This window comes from Trachypithecus francoisi, unplaced genomic scaffold (assembly GCF_009764315.1).
Source record: "Trachypithecus francoisi isolate TF-2019V2 unplaced genomic scaffold, Tfra_2.0 Lachesis_group3, whole genome shotgun sequence".
Taxonomy (NCBI): domain Eukaryota; kingdom Metazoa; phylum Chordata; class Mammalia; order Primates; family Cercopithecidae; genus Trachypithecus; species Trachypithecus francoisi.
In genome coordinates, this window is record NW_022681468.1 from 138,838,891 (window position 1) to 138,853,994 (window position 15,104).

At 39.9% G+C, this 15,104-nt stretch overlaps 1 protein-coding gene across 1 annotated transcript in view; it reads left to right on the forward strand.

Annotated features, from left to right (window-relative positions):
- The window catches only part of LOC117070662 (aromatase), a 34,095-nt gene extending 20,068 nt beyond the window's left edge, over positions 1-14,027 (forward strand). Inside the window, exons 4-9 of the mRNA XM_033190121.1 lie at positions 1,732-1,908; positions 4,896-5,010; positions 7,747-7,861; positions 8,329-8,491; positions 10,971-11,212; positions 12,469-14,027. Coding sequence (XP_033046012.1) covers positions 1,732-1,908; positions 4,896-5,010; positions 7,747-7,861; positions 8,329-8,491; positions 10,971-11,212; positions 12,469-12,717 — 1,061 coding nt within the window. The 3' untranslated portion in view covers positions 12,718-14,027. The remainder of the gene's footprint in view (positions 1-1,731; positions 1,909-4,895; positions 5,011-7,746; positions 7,862-8,328; positions 8,492-10,970; positions 11,213-12,468) is intronic.
- The last annotated feature ends 1,077 nt before the right edge of the window (positions 14,028-15,104 follow it).

The following is a 15,104-nucleotide window of genomic DNA, read 5'->3' on the forward strand; positions in this document are numbered from 1 at the left end:
CTACATCATACCACTGCCTATAAACAATGTTATTACATTTTTGCCCATAAGTTTGGCATGTGGCTTCAAGCTCTTTAAACACAGAGGCAAATCATGCATCAGCCTGAGAGAAAACCACCAGTGACATTCTAAGCCAACCCTTCCACACAAAGGATTGAGTCATTTGTCCTGCTTGCTGAAGTGGCAGTCACCCAGAGAACAACATCCTGGTCTTTCACATCTGCCAAGTTCTTCCTATGGTCAGAAAGCCTGCTTCTACCTCAACCTTCCTTCCAAGATGTATGGAAATTTCGAAAGTCTAGGACCAGTGCTCAGGCCTCCTTTCTTGTTTGCAAAGTATACCTTTAGGCATGGGGGTTCTGCAGCTTAACCGTGTGTGTGTGTGTGTGTGTGTGTGTGTGTGTAAGAGAGAGAGAGAGGCCGGGCGCGGTGGCTCAAGCCTGTAATCCCAGCACTTTGGGAGGCCGAGGCGGGCGGATCACGAGGTCAGGAGATCGAGACCATCCTGGCTAACACGGTGAAACCCCGTCTCTACGAAAAAAATACAAAAAACTAGCCGGGCGCGGTGGCTGGCGCCTGTAGTCCCAGCTACTCCGGAGGCTGAGGCAGGAGAATGGCGGGAACCCGGGAGGCGGAGGTTGCAGTGAGCTGAGATCCGGCCACTGCACTCCAGCCTGGGCGACAGAGCGAGACTTTGTCTCAAAAAAAAAAAAAAGAGAGAGAGAGAGAGGATAGTCTTCTTCTGGAGTTACATCTACAAAGTTTCCCAATATTTTTTGTCTCATTTCAAAGACTCTGACGTTAACAACAAACATGAATAGACTTAAAAAGAAAGATTACTCCTAAAAGAAGCTTAAAGAAACTTAACACAGAGAGAGAAAGGGGCACTTTAAGGGTTAAACCCTCCTGTGTAGGCCACCCACCATCAGGACTGCTCAGATAGTCAGGAACAGGGCAAGAGTGAGATCAGAGCCAGTTTACTCTGTTTTCATTCATTCTTTCCTCTATTGAAAAAATAGGTATGAAGGCCCCCATGGACCATCAGCTTGAAGTGTAATGCTAATGAGCGATTGTCACTGTCCTTAAAGAGCTCTCAGTTCAGTGAGGGAAGACTGGTTAGCAAGCAAGGAATTGCTTATCTGTCATGCCGTTGGTTGAGTAAAATAAACCTGGAAGTAGTTTGAAGAGAAATCAAAATTAAGAGAAGGGCACTTTGGGGGATTTTTACAACTAACCTTTTTTTTACACTTTAACAGGAAGCACCTTAGATCAAATAGGATCCAATTTGACCAGTTTTCCAGTAATATCCTGCCACCTGTTGAAACACAAAATAAATATGATCCTAGGCAAATCCAAATCAGCTTTGCAGGGAAATGTATACAATAAATATGAAAAAATCACTGATTCGTGAGTTATGACCACAAGTACTAAATGTTTCCTTTGCAATCTCATAAATGTCTGGCTAGAGCATAAAAAAAGTTTAATTTTTAACAGTTTGTTTAAAATAATATTTGTCCCTATCTTCCTTCCATTCATTCGTTCTTAACTATAGGATAGTACATGCTTATGGAAAATCACAGAAAAGCATAAGAAAAGATGATGAAAACTTCCACCCAATTATTAAATAAAAAATTGTGGACAATTAAGCTCCAACATAAAAAGCCAGAATGGCCTGATTTTGTGTGTGCCCTGGAGTTCATGATGGCTGATTCTCTGACGTGTACCCTGCAGCTCTGTCGGGCCCCGGCCTTGTTCGCATGGTCACAGTCTGTGCTGAATCCCTCAAAACACATCTGGACAGGTTGGAGGAAGTGACCAATGAATCAGGCTACGTGGACGTGTTGACCCTCCTGCGGCGTGTCATGCTGGACACCTCTAACATGCTCTTCTTGAGGATCCCTTTGGACGGTACTGACATTTTCACTCTCGCATCTTGACCATCTGTCCTTTATTGAACAAGGAGCTAGGAGGGATAGCAGACCAAAGGAATCACATGCCGTTTTTTACGTTGCTTTTGTTCAAACATTTCTAAGTAATCCTCGTTTTTTTCCCTAGTGTTTCTGCTTTGTTCACTTATAAAATATAAATTTCCATAAAGTAGGGGCCAGCATCTATTTCTTTTGTATCTTTCCTCATTACTCTAGGAAATAGAATTCTACCCACAGTTGAAACTTAACAAATGTGATTATTTCATTTGGTTGTTAACATATCCTACCACCAATCAACTTTATATATTTAATCATTTCCAGTTGTTCTTTTGGGCATGATATATACATACATATATACACACATGGATATACACACACTCCTCCCTCAAAGCTACTAAACACGAAAATATCGTGCCTATATGATAAAAATGTCAATGTTGCTGGTGATACTGATGCTGATGGAAATGACGATATTAGCTGCCATTAATGTAGTATCTAATGTGTGCCAAACAGTATTAAAAATTGCTATATATACATGTTTGCCATTTATTATTTATAGTCTTAACAAGATGTCTCACTCAAAAGGCTAGTTTCCTCACTATGATACAGAAATGAATATTAAAACATGTGCATGCTCACGTCAAACTCATAGAACTTGGTTTTATTTTGGCAGGATTAAACCAATTTGCAACTTGAGTACAACTGCCAATATTTTGGCTAGTTCTTGAAAAGTTGTGCCATTGTGCAAAAGTCCTTGAATTTTTGATAACTTTTTAACCTAATGATCAAACACCTGACAGGAATGGAATTCACTGGACTTGTACCTAATCGTTTTACACTTTTTTCTATGGGTTACATTTTTTATTGCCATTGCGACCTTTATCCACACACCAACCTGGAAAGTATAGGAATTAAAAAATTGGCATTCTTTCTGATATACCTTTTTCATTTTCTTCTTAAAGTCATTTAAATTATATATTACTCTTAAAGAATGTTTTAGTCTCCATTTTAGTAGTCTGTGCATAAGGTACTAATACATGTACACAAAGAAAAATTCACAAGCCCATTCAGATGTCTTTTAGAACATTACTTGCCACTAAATATTTATACAGTTGACATAATGCTTATTATGCCCTTGAAGAAAAGAATTTGTTTTTTTTATTACTTCTTATCCATAAGCATTGGCCTTATATTATCTCAAGAAGAACAGAATTTATTATTAAACAAGAGTCTTAAATCCATTATTCATATCGTGACTTCATACATTTTGTAACCCTAGTAGTGAATATACCCTAAAAACCTATAGATCTCCCAAATCACTCTACTGATTAAAAAAAAAAAAAAATGTACATGCAACTCTACCACCACACCAAAAAGCGTAAATCATTTGAGTAGTTTGGTGGTTACCAGAGGAAGGGAAGGGTAGTGGGCTAGTGGGGAGAGAAGAGATGAAGAGAAGTTGATTAATGGGTACAAAAATACAGGTAGATAGAAGAAACAAGACCTAGTGTTCGATAAATCAGTGTAGTGAAGAAAATAAATAATAATCTATGTACAACCAAGTAGCTAGTAGAGAATAATTTGAATGTTCTTAGCATAAAGAAAAGATAAATATTTAAGGTGATAAATATCCTCATTACCCTGATTTGGTTATTACACATTATACAAATCTATCAAAATATTACATGTACCCCTAAATATGTATATCTATTATGTATCAATAGAAAATTAATCATTTGGATTAATTCCATTCTGCTGTTGGCATTAAGTATGTACAACTCAATGTGAATTTTCCTGAATTAACACCAGTGCTCATTGATTCATACATTCATTCATCAAACATTTATTGATTGCCTATTTTATGCCAGGCACTGTTTTAGTTCTGGGGACATAACAGTGACCCAGACAGATAAAGTTCTTGCCTTCAAGGGACTTATATTCCAGTGGGTGATATGGACAGGAAAAGAAATAAATATCTAATAAAATATTAGGCAATAGTAAGTGCCTTGAAGGAAAAATGAAGCAGGGCAAGAGGACAGGAAGTGAAGGAGTGCAACAGTGGGTGTGGGCACTCTCTATTGCCACACTGGCTGTATGGTTTTGGGCAAGCTTCCGAATTTCTATGAATTGCAATTTCTTCAACTGCAAAAGGATGACATCACAAAGCCCATGGCAAGAATATGAAGATGAAATTAAAAATCTCTTTCACAAAGCGCCTAGCATGGTGACTGGTATTTAGCAGTTGGAAATAAATGTCTGTTCTCTTCCCTTTTGTGTATTATCTGGTATAATTTGAAAAAGGGTTTTATTTCCTCTAGTATTCAATTTAATTAAAGAACATTTATTAAGAGCTGATTGTGTGTGAGGCTTAGGACAAGGCATTGAGGAACACAAGATGAATTCTACACTCTGGACTGAATATAAATAACTATGAAAGCTACGTGATGAGTACTATGGGGGAAAAATGAACAAAGCACCATGAGAACATGATTAGAAGCTATTAAGTGTATAATCCATATAAACTGTCCACTTCATGGCTCTGCTTACCCAACACCAAATGAAGTTAAAATGTGCTTGTTAGCCACCTAACAGGCTCTGCTTTTTGCACTCCCAGGTACCAGAGTGAAGGCCATAACAGCCGTAATTACTAGTTCCATTTGTCCAGGGAAACAGGAGCAAGTTGGAAGCTCAGCCCGAGGAGAATATGTGAAATTCCAGGTTGAAAACTTGAAAACTAGCAACGCATTGGTTAACTAGTTCAATTTGGATGGCAAGGAGAACGAATCAGTGCTTGATTTCTCTACTGGTATTCACATGGCTAAGACTCCTACTGAAGATGGAACCTCACTTAGCTTAGAACCCCGGACTGTTAGGAGAATCTACAGGGAATGTTTTTTGCCCAGAGCACCCTTCTTAGGCTCACATTTTGCTCAACTGCTCTTCCTTGTGCGTTTTTTTTTCCTACAGAAAGTGCTATCGTGGTTAAAATCCAAGGTTATTTTGATGCATGGCAAGCTCTCCTCATCAAACCAGACATCTTCTTTAAGATTTCTTGGCTATACAAAAAGTATGAAAAGTCTGTGTAAGTAATACAACTTTGGAAGATTTATGAGTACAACTGGATTGGTTTTTTTCCCTTGTGTCTTTGCTGTTTTTGTTGGCCTCTCCGGTAACTTTTCTGCTCTCTAGAGCCCACAGGGAGCTGTTGATTAAGTTGCTGATGAAACACTTTTTACAGCAATCTGGCTGCATTTGGCCAGACCAGAGAGTAAATGAAGCCTTTGGCTGGGCGGCTTCTCAGCAAGGGGTCTGAGTGTGTGGTCTAGGAGCTTCAACTCAGGAACTAGGACACTAGTGTGTTTTGAGTTGAAGAGAAGGGTTGACTGATCCTGTCATTAATATCTGTCAAAATTATCTTTGCACAACTGAAAATCTGGAACCATAGAATCAATTTATAGTTGTGTTGTTTTTGAATGAATTTAACATAATTTAACTTGTAAGAACTGACATTAGTCTCGATACAATTTTTTCTTAATGAGTATAACTAACTTCAATAAAATGTGTGTGGGTTTTTAAAATTATGCATCTTATGTTTTGGGGGTCCTGAAATTGTCATTAAATGGCTTTGTTTTTGTCTTAGAATTGTCCATCAGAAAATTGGGCAAATGCCCAGTGGCATACAGGCTAATCAATGGGTTTGTAGAGTACAAGTAGCCAGTCACTAAACACTGCTACCTCTGACCACCAGTGGAAAGCCTATGGAATCTAGAAGCAGAAAGTCCTGCTTTGTGTCCTGTTTCTAATGGCCTTGGGAAGTTATTTAAAGTAAGATATAATCTATCTTCTAGAGTAGGGGCATAGGTTAATGACATCATATAAGTAAGGCAATTAGCATAGAGCATGGCACATAGAGAGTACTAAATATGTTAGTTTCTCCCTTTCCTGTGTTCATGTCTTCCTCAGATGTTCCTAACCATCTCAAGTTCTCCATCTCTAAACGTCCCCAAGCTTGTCTGAAGACCTGACTTTATTCTACTTGCAGATTTTGAAATTCAATAATATTAGTTTCTAGAGAAGAAGCCAACTTGATGTTGTTTTGTTTATTCTCTCATGGTTGATGAGTACTAGGTGAATGTTTTAGACACTTGGTTCTTTATACATTTCATTTCCACCAGAGCTTATTGTGACTTGAAAACAAATAGATAAAAGATTCCTCTCTTCCCTGTGATCAGAGTTGGTGGCAGTGGTAGTGGTCTGAAGAGTTCATTACATAGTTCTTAGTAATTAGTTTAGCCTTGGTCTTGGCCATTGGACCTATAGAAATTTATTGTACAAGTCTGTGTAAAGGTTTCTCTTAGGTTTCTGCAGTTCCATCAAGGAACTCTCTATGAATTTACATGCTAGGGGCACTCTAACACCTCCCAGACCATTTGGGGCTAGTGCTCAGATGGGAATGCTATGAGCATTCTCAGCCTACTAGGAAGAGGGCACCATAGCCCAACTGAGTGAATATCTGTTATTTGTATGTAGGAGTTGCTCAGCAAACATTTGATGAATGCATGGATCAGTAGGGTATTTAAGTGTATCAGTGAACATGTCAATTAGAATTTGAAAGATGGATTTATTGTACATTTAACGTAATACAGAACATTGTTCCCTGAGATAAGGGAACAATACACTTACAAAGAACAGATATACTTAAGGACAGAGATAGGAAAAATTGAATTTAGATTCAAGGTGACTTTATTTTTCATCTAGTGTGATCCCTTCACTTTAAAAGGATGTAGGGCCCAGAGACTCAAAGTATCTTACATAGAAAGAGAACAACCTGAACTAGGACCTGACCCCACCCTGTCCAAGTGTTCTTTCAACCACACTGCCAAAATACCTATACATATTTACGCAACTGTTTATTCATTCAACACATATTAGTGTTTACAATGTGGCAGAAACTAACAAGGCATGAGAATAAACATCAAGAATGATACCTAGTCACTGGAGTTTACTATTTATAACAGGAATCTCAAACTCAACAGTCTTCAGGACTAGGCAAAGAAAAGCAGGCTATGGGGGCCGGGTGCAGTGGCTCATGCCTGTAATCCCAGAATTTTGGGAGGCCGGGGCGGGCGGATCAAACTCCTGAGGTCAGGAGTTTGAGACCAACCTGACCAACGTGGTGAAACCCTGTCTTTACTAAAAATACAAAAAATTAACTGGGCATGGTGGCGAGTACCTGTAATCCCAACTACTCAGGAGGCTGAGGCAGGAGAATGGCTTGAACCCAGGAGGTGGAGGCTGCAGTGAGCTGAGATCATGCCACTGCACTCCAGCCTGGGCGACAGACTGAGACTTTGTCTCAATTAAAAGAAAAAGAAAAAAAAAAAAAAAAGCAGGCTGTGGAAACATAAGACAAGGAAATGGAGGTGCCTGTGGCAAACTGAAGAGCACCTGACAGCATTCACAGGTTTTTTTGTTTTTGTTTTAATTTAAACATTGTGCCTGCCAAATCAGAAACTGGAAAAACATTGCTAGATTTAGCCTTTTGCTATCAATTTTTAACCCTTAACTAGAAGTCACAGCCTTGATTTTGCTACCAGAATCCAGAAACCTTAGCTAACTCTGGCACCTTAACCATGAAGTATAAGGTCTATGTAATTTAAGAGTATTTATGAAGAAATAAAACAGTAATTCACTGACTCATAAGCACCAAGGGTTTCAGTTAAAGCAGATCATTTTACCTAAATACATGGCAAATAAATCTGTTTCACTAGATGTCTAAACTGAGTACAAATAGACTATATTTTGACTTTTTTTCCAGCAAGGATTTGAAAGATGCCATAGAAGTTCTGATAGCAGAAAAAAGACGCAGGATTTCCACGGAAGAGAAACTGGAAGAATGCATGGACTTTGCCACTGAGTTGATTTTAGCCGAGGTACTGACCTGAACTAACCGTAACTCCCATGCCGCATATGTTATGACTGTGTAGAGGTGTGTAAAGATCCCCTTTTGTAACTGTTGTGTATTTCTGCTTTTAAATACTTTTTCTAGCAGTTCTATAATCCCAATCCAAATAGCCAGTACATTAGGTATTTCAGTAAGTCCTTTAAGATTGGAACATTCTAGTAAGACTGACTGCTAAGATTGTGACTCTTCTGTGTAACAATATAAAATATGAAAACAAGTTGGAGGAGGCCAAAGACACTACATGCATAGACAACTGGCCTAATTGTTCATCTTTCAGCTAAAGATTGTCGTGTAAAATGTCCACAGTCAATCACAGAGACATGTGGTTTCTATTATTTCATTTTGTTGAAGTTGTTGATCCTTGGATATCACCTCCCCTCATTTTTTGAAACTTTGATTCACTTTCCAAATTTTTCCCATCTTCCAATTGTTCAGAAACGAGGTGACCTGACGAGAGAGAACGTGAACCAGTGCATATTGGAAATGCTGATCGCAGCTCCTGACACCATGTCTGTCTCTTTGTTCTTCATGTTATTTCTCATTGCAAAGCACCCTAATGTTGAAGAGGCAATAATGAAGGAAATCCAGACTGTTGTTGGTAAGAATTTATCAAATAAATAACACAGCTTAAAAACAATTTCTTCTGAATGTCCATTTCTTATGTGCTAAAAATCTGATATCAAACACAAAATTTTTTATAATTCACTCCAAACAATGAAGCAAGACATTCTGTCACATTTGATTAACCAGATAGACTGAAAAGATGGTTCTTTCTGTGTTCTTAATCATAAAAGTAATACATGCTCATTGGGAGGAATTTAAATCACAGTGATGTGTAAAGCAGTAAGTGACACCCCTCAATCTCTTCCACTCTTCTCTCCAGCCTCATCCCCACTCTCCAGTGGCAACCATTTGAATAGTTTGCTGTGTATTTGCTAAAATCTTTTTCTATTTGCCCACAAACACATATTTACGGTTGGATTTGTCCATTTTACAAAAACATGGGATCACATACAGTGTTCTGCCTCCCTTGTCAGTTACAAAAGACTTTTATGGATTCTCCCAGGGAAATGATCGTCTCTCATTTATAGCAGTGTTTCTGGGCTTCAAGCGACCCGTTCACAAATGAACTTCCAGTTTGTGGCAGAAGGAAGAGGAGAGGATGACAGCAAAGACAGGGGAGTGATACATATCCCTCTCCACTCCAGTGATGCCAGCCCCTTCCTCTTCCCTGCCCTCTGCTCCTCTGCAGCGGAGCTTCCAGGTCCACACTCAGGTCTTCCCTAGCTCTACTGCTTCACTGCTCTGTCTCCGCTTCAGTTTCATCCTGCTCCACTCTTCTACAGCAACAACCATGCCAACTTTGAAACTTGCTTTCTGGGAGAAAGCATAATTCCTCATTTGACACTTCCTTCACATGAGTAATCTTCTAGGAACACATTTCTTACAAATGTGAAGAGATATCACAGAATGTAGACTTCCCTCTCTTGACTTTACACAGACCCTGCAAAACAAGTTATTTGGTTGTAGAAGGGCATCATCTTTTTCAAACCATTGGAGTGCTGCTTGAAATAGTTAAATATAAGGAGAAATTTCACTGAAGGGTTAAATATGGGAAAGAAGGGATCTGCAGATGCCTCACACAGGTGGGAAGTTTCCTGGCAAGGTAGATAGCAAGGAGCCAGAATAACATCTAGACTCCAAATTCCAGAATATTTTCTTGACTGCCTCCTCTCAGGTTCTCAGGTTCTGTGCCAGGTGCAGGGCTACAGCCTTGAACAAGCCAGCACCATCCCTGCACTCGCGGGGCTCACGGTCTGGCGGGAAAAAGAAAACAAGCTCAATACAGTAAAGAGAGACCGAAGGAGGGCGTTCAAGGAAACGATAAGCCTTTAATACATATTGAATACAATTTATTTGAGAAGTGAAATGTGCGTGTACATGTTGATGTTCCCTGACACTTCAAAAGGCCTCTGCAAAGACGGAAAAGCAGCAGAGCCATCTGCAAGTGTCCATGCTCCCTCCTGTGTGCCACACACAGACTGGGTAACTACTTCCTAGTGAGCACCTTTGGTCACCGTCTCCATCATCTTCCTTTCTACTTCCCAACCCCAGCTATACAGGCCCCATTAGACCTTTGAGTGTGCCAAGGGCAGTATGTAAGGGGAAGGGCCATGAAAGGACTCTGACCAAACTAGACCTTTCCTCAGTAGCTTGGTTGTATATGAGACAGGGCTGCCTCAGGACCCTGGGCTATTTTTTATTCTGCAAAAGTGGCATCTCTGAAGCTTTACCATGTCTGGGAATAATCTGAGCCTCTTTGACCAGTGTCAGGCCAATCTGAGACAGTTAGGGTGTCCATCAATCCCCAGCTCACCCGGGGCTGATCTGAGGCATCTATTTTGTCATGGTGGGGAGAATGTCCTTGTCACTCTACTGCAGGTCTTTCTTGAGATGCCAAGGGACTATCAGTGACATGTAAGGGCAGATGACTGCACAGGTGACCAAAGGAGAAAATTTCGTTGAAATGGATCAAATCTGCCATCTCACTTTGACTCTGCAGCAGCCTGTGCATCATCTCTGGGATGGTTGTAGTGCCAGTTTGCTCACAAGTGAAGAGAGGAAATGAATGTCCCCTACAATTTAGAGCAGGGAACAAAAACTCAAAGATTTCAGAAAGCAGGCAGATAAGATGAATGCTTGAAGCAGATTGGGCATGGTCTAGATGGAACTGTATGATGTATGCCCCCTCTAAACGGGTAATTGGCCACTCAGCGTCAGCCCATTATTGCTATGTGGGAATGTAAGTTCAGCGTCACCAAGTTTTCTGGATATTCAGGCTTTTCTATAAAATCCTCCAGTTTTTAAGGTAATTGGCTTTATATCTGAATTTTTATAAAACACTTTGTGGACTGAGCGTAACGTATTTGGCCCTGGTTGCTGGTGTGCATTAGAATTAGAGCCACAGTTTTTTTCAACCAAGAGCAAACTGTTCTGTGGAAAAAACAGGAGCTTTGATGCCAATCACAGATGGAAACTAACATTACCTTATTTGTCCCTTTTATCTGTTTCCACAGGTGAGAGAGACGTAAAGATTGATGATATGCAAAAATTAAAAGTGATGGAAAACTTCATTTATGAGAGCATGCGGTACCAGCCTGTCGTGGACTTGGTCATGCGCAAAGCCTTAGAAGATGATGTAATTGATGGCTACCCAGTGAAAAAGGGGACGAACATTATCCTGAATATTGGAAGGATGCACAGACTAGAGTTTTTCCCCAAACCCAATGAATTTACTCTTGAAAATTTTGCAAAGAATGTAAGAGCCCTTCCTTAAAGTTGAGCGTGCCATTCTTGAAAATGTCAACTGTTAAATCCTCTCTGGTTCTTTGTGTTTGCATCTTAAACGTTTCATTTTTCTTAGTCATTTCCTCTGCCACCTCACCAGGAGCACACATGTCCCCTAGCTTGGAGCAGGGCTCCCGTATTCATCCTCAATCCTTCAAGGATGCTGGGTCTCCAGCTCTAAGAAGTATCTACATGGTGGCCACAAAATAGGTCAAAATGTGAAAAAGCTGGGCCCTTAATTTGGCTAAAATGAGGTGATTTTTGTTTAACCCAACCAACCTAATTTTCCATTTAAACTTTGTCATCATGTCATCAGATTCAGCTATAGCACCATCTGAGCAAAGGAAAGTCCACTATTGCTTCAGATGAAAATCAAATGAGACCAGAAGATTTAATTTTTGCAAAGTGCCTTTGGCTCATCAAATGGCCCCATGAGCAGTAGGTCCCATTCTAAATAGGACTTACTAATTAGAAGAGAGACAGTTTTTCTTTTTTTATATAATTGATGTGTACTAGAGATTCCACCTTCATTAGGTCAAATTTTAGGCAATATGTTTTTCAATCTGAATTACATAAGCAGTTCCCTAAGTGCCCTTTTTTCAATTTGCATGTGGTGTAGCAACATGATGCTAAAATTAATTAAGTACTCCAATTCATCTTGTTTCTACATGGGCAATCCAGATAATGCCATGTAAATCAGTAAATTGATCAACAAAAAATTGTTGAACATCTACTATATGCCAGGCACTAAGTCCAGATGTGGACAAGACAGATGTGGTCCTCATTAATTTTCTGCATAACTAAAATTAGTTAGATGCTTGGCACTGAATAGGCCAGGAATCTACATCTTTGCTTGCCTTTGTCTCTTATATGGTATCACAAAAAATAATCTTTGCCTTAGTGACTTATAAAACAGTAGTAAATCTGTGGCTATTCCACAGAGCTACCTGATTATAGTAACACTTGCTGTAATAAGATGGTTTGCATTACTTTACCCCAGCACATGAAAGGCAAAACTGGGGACTCTCTGAGGTTGGGTCGGATCACAAGGGGTGAATCAAACAGGACAGAGAAAGGGCTTGAGTTCCAGTTGTTCATCTGCGGGGCTGGAGGGCATTGTGGCTGATAACCGCAACACAGTGTTCTGACTGACCCATGTTTTCAGAATGAATCAGAGACTGAGTGACTCTAGCCTTTAATATTCTGGCTGTCTGATCATTTTCACAGGTTCCTTATAGGTACTTTCAACCATTTGGCTTTGGGCCCCGTGGCTGTGCAGGAAAGTATATCGCCATGGTGATGATGAAAGCCATCCTCGTTACACTTCTGAGACGATTCCATGTGAAGACATTGCGAGGACAGTGTGTTGAGAGCATGCAGAAGATACACGACTTGTCCTCGCACCCAGATGAGACTAAAAACATGCTGGAAATGATCTTTACCCCCAGAAACTCAGACAGGTGTCTGGAACACTAGAGAAGGCTGGTCAGTACCCACTCTGGAGCATTTCTCATCAGTAGTTCACATACAAATCATCCATCCTTGCCAATACTGTCATCCTCACAGTGAACACTCAGTGGCCCACTGCATTTTATAGGCATACTTCGTATGGGTTGTCACCAGGCTGAGTGCTATTGATCATCTGCTCCTGTTCACACCAGAGAACCAGACTGCAAGAGAAAAAGCAAAGGCCAAGAGTTTGAGGGAGAAATAGTCAGTGAAGAAACTATCCGTAAAGGCCCGATTCCACCAAATGTGCTTTGAGAAGGATAGGCGTTCATTAACAAAATGTACGTCTGGTTCCCCACTAGAGCTCTACTGCCTCAACCCAAGGGGATTTTTATGTCTGAGGCAGAAACACTCAAGTTGATTAGAAAGACCAGCCCAATGTCAGGGTACCTGGGGCCAAACACAACTGCTAGTGTGAATTAAAATACTTTAATTTTGTTTTCTGTGGAGGTGGAACAGCAACATTCATAGTCTTTGGAGAAATGCTTAGAAATTCAGCATTTGACCCTTCCTGTGAATTAAGCCCAATTAATTCCTGTTTGTCCACATATGATCTGTCTGTGGCAAAAGTTAAATCAGAGGAAATTGTTTCCCAGTCTGTCCATTTATGCCTCAGCCACTTGCCTATAATACAATTTGTTGTATTACCTATAGATTCAAGTAATACAAACTAATTTAGTAATAGCCTGGGTTAAGTATTATTAGGACCCTGTGTCTGCTGTAGAAAAAAAAATTCGCATACTGCACTTCAAATTCAAATAAAAATCCTTTTGGCATGTTTCCATTTTTGCTTAGCTCAATTAGTGTGGCTAACCAAGAGATAACTGTAAATGTGACATTGATTTGCTTTTACTACAGCTTCAGTGACTGGGGGAGGAAAAGTCCCAACCCAATGGGCTCAAACTTCTAAGGGGTGCTCCTCTCATCCCCTTATCCTTCTCCCTCGACATTTTCTCCCTCTCTTTCTTCCCATGACCCCAAAAGCCAAGGGCAACAGATCAGAAAAGAACGTAGTCAGAGTAGAACCCCTGAAGTATTTTTTAATCCTACCTCAAAATTTAACAGTTACCTGAGAGATTTAACGTTATCTAGTTCATTGAATCATTGTATGTGGTCCTGGATAAAATGCATACCTTGGAATTCGCTTTCTAAAGGAAATCAAATGAATGGAGGAACTTTTCAAACACCACTTTACTTGTGTTATATAGCCAATATAACTATCGCTACTGAATGTCATTGAAAAACTGAAAAATTAAACTTATTTACAAATAGGTAAATATTTGTCATTGAATCCATTGCCATCCCACTTGACTATTCTTTCCATCCTACTGTGTAGTAATAAGGCGACAGCTGAGTATAAGATGAGGCTGTAAGCTCCCTGAAAGCAGGAGCTACTTTCTTTCTTTTGTAATCCATCTGCATCCCCATCTCCCCGTCCTGTCTCCCTGTATTCTCTCCCAAGCTCAGTTCTGAATAGGCACTCCTGCTCAGAGATACTCCCAACCGATGCAGAAACCAAATAAAGAGGTAGGTATTCCAAGAATTCAAGAATGGATATTAGTAAAAAATAAAACATTTAGTTGAGCTTGGAATTATTTGGATCATCTATATGGCCTAAAAATATATGGACTATGCCTGTGTACCTGAATATGTCTATAGTCAGCTCGAGACAATCATCCAAATAATTTAGACCTCTGAAAGCAAGGCCAGGATTTGCGATTTAATGTGCCCAAATTAATTCACTTGAAAATTAGTAACACTCTGTTTACATTGCCTCTGGCTGGAGCTGCATGGTGGAGGAGGCCCAACTTTGGATCCATATACTTCACCTATCCAATACACTTGGGACATTTATGTATATTTTATCTATATATATGAAGCCAAGGTCCGTGTCTACACAGTCAAAGTGAAATGAAAGTTTGATATAGTTGTACATAGATAACTATTTTGCAGATACAAAAATATCCTGGGGGAAAACTGGGAGTGGAGGGGTGGGGGGTGGGAATAAGGGATATGGGGGAGGGACAGGTAGAGGGGAAGTGTTGGTTTGAATGATCCAAGCAAACTCTCCCGGAATCAATACCTGGGTAGCTGTTCAACTTTTCATTCTTCTTAGCCTGTATAGACAAACCCCATACGTTTGTAGAGGCTTGGCCTAGGAATTTTGGAATACCATTGGCTTTTCATAGGCAGATGAACACGTATTTGAAAATTCTATTATCTCCTCAGAATTTTGCCTCATTGTTAAGTGCTGAACTGTCACTCTTGAATGTGCAATGTGCCGTGGATTCCATTTTCATCAGTTCTCAAAGAACTGGAATGTGTAAATTATCAGTGAAATGCATGCATATAAG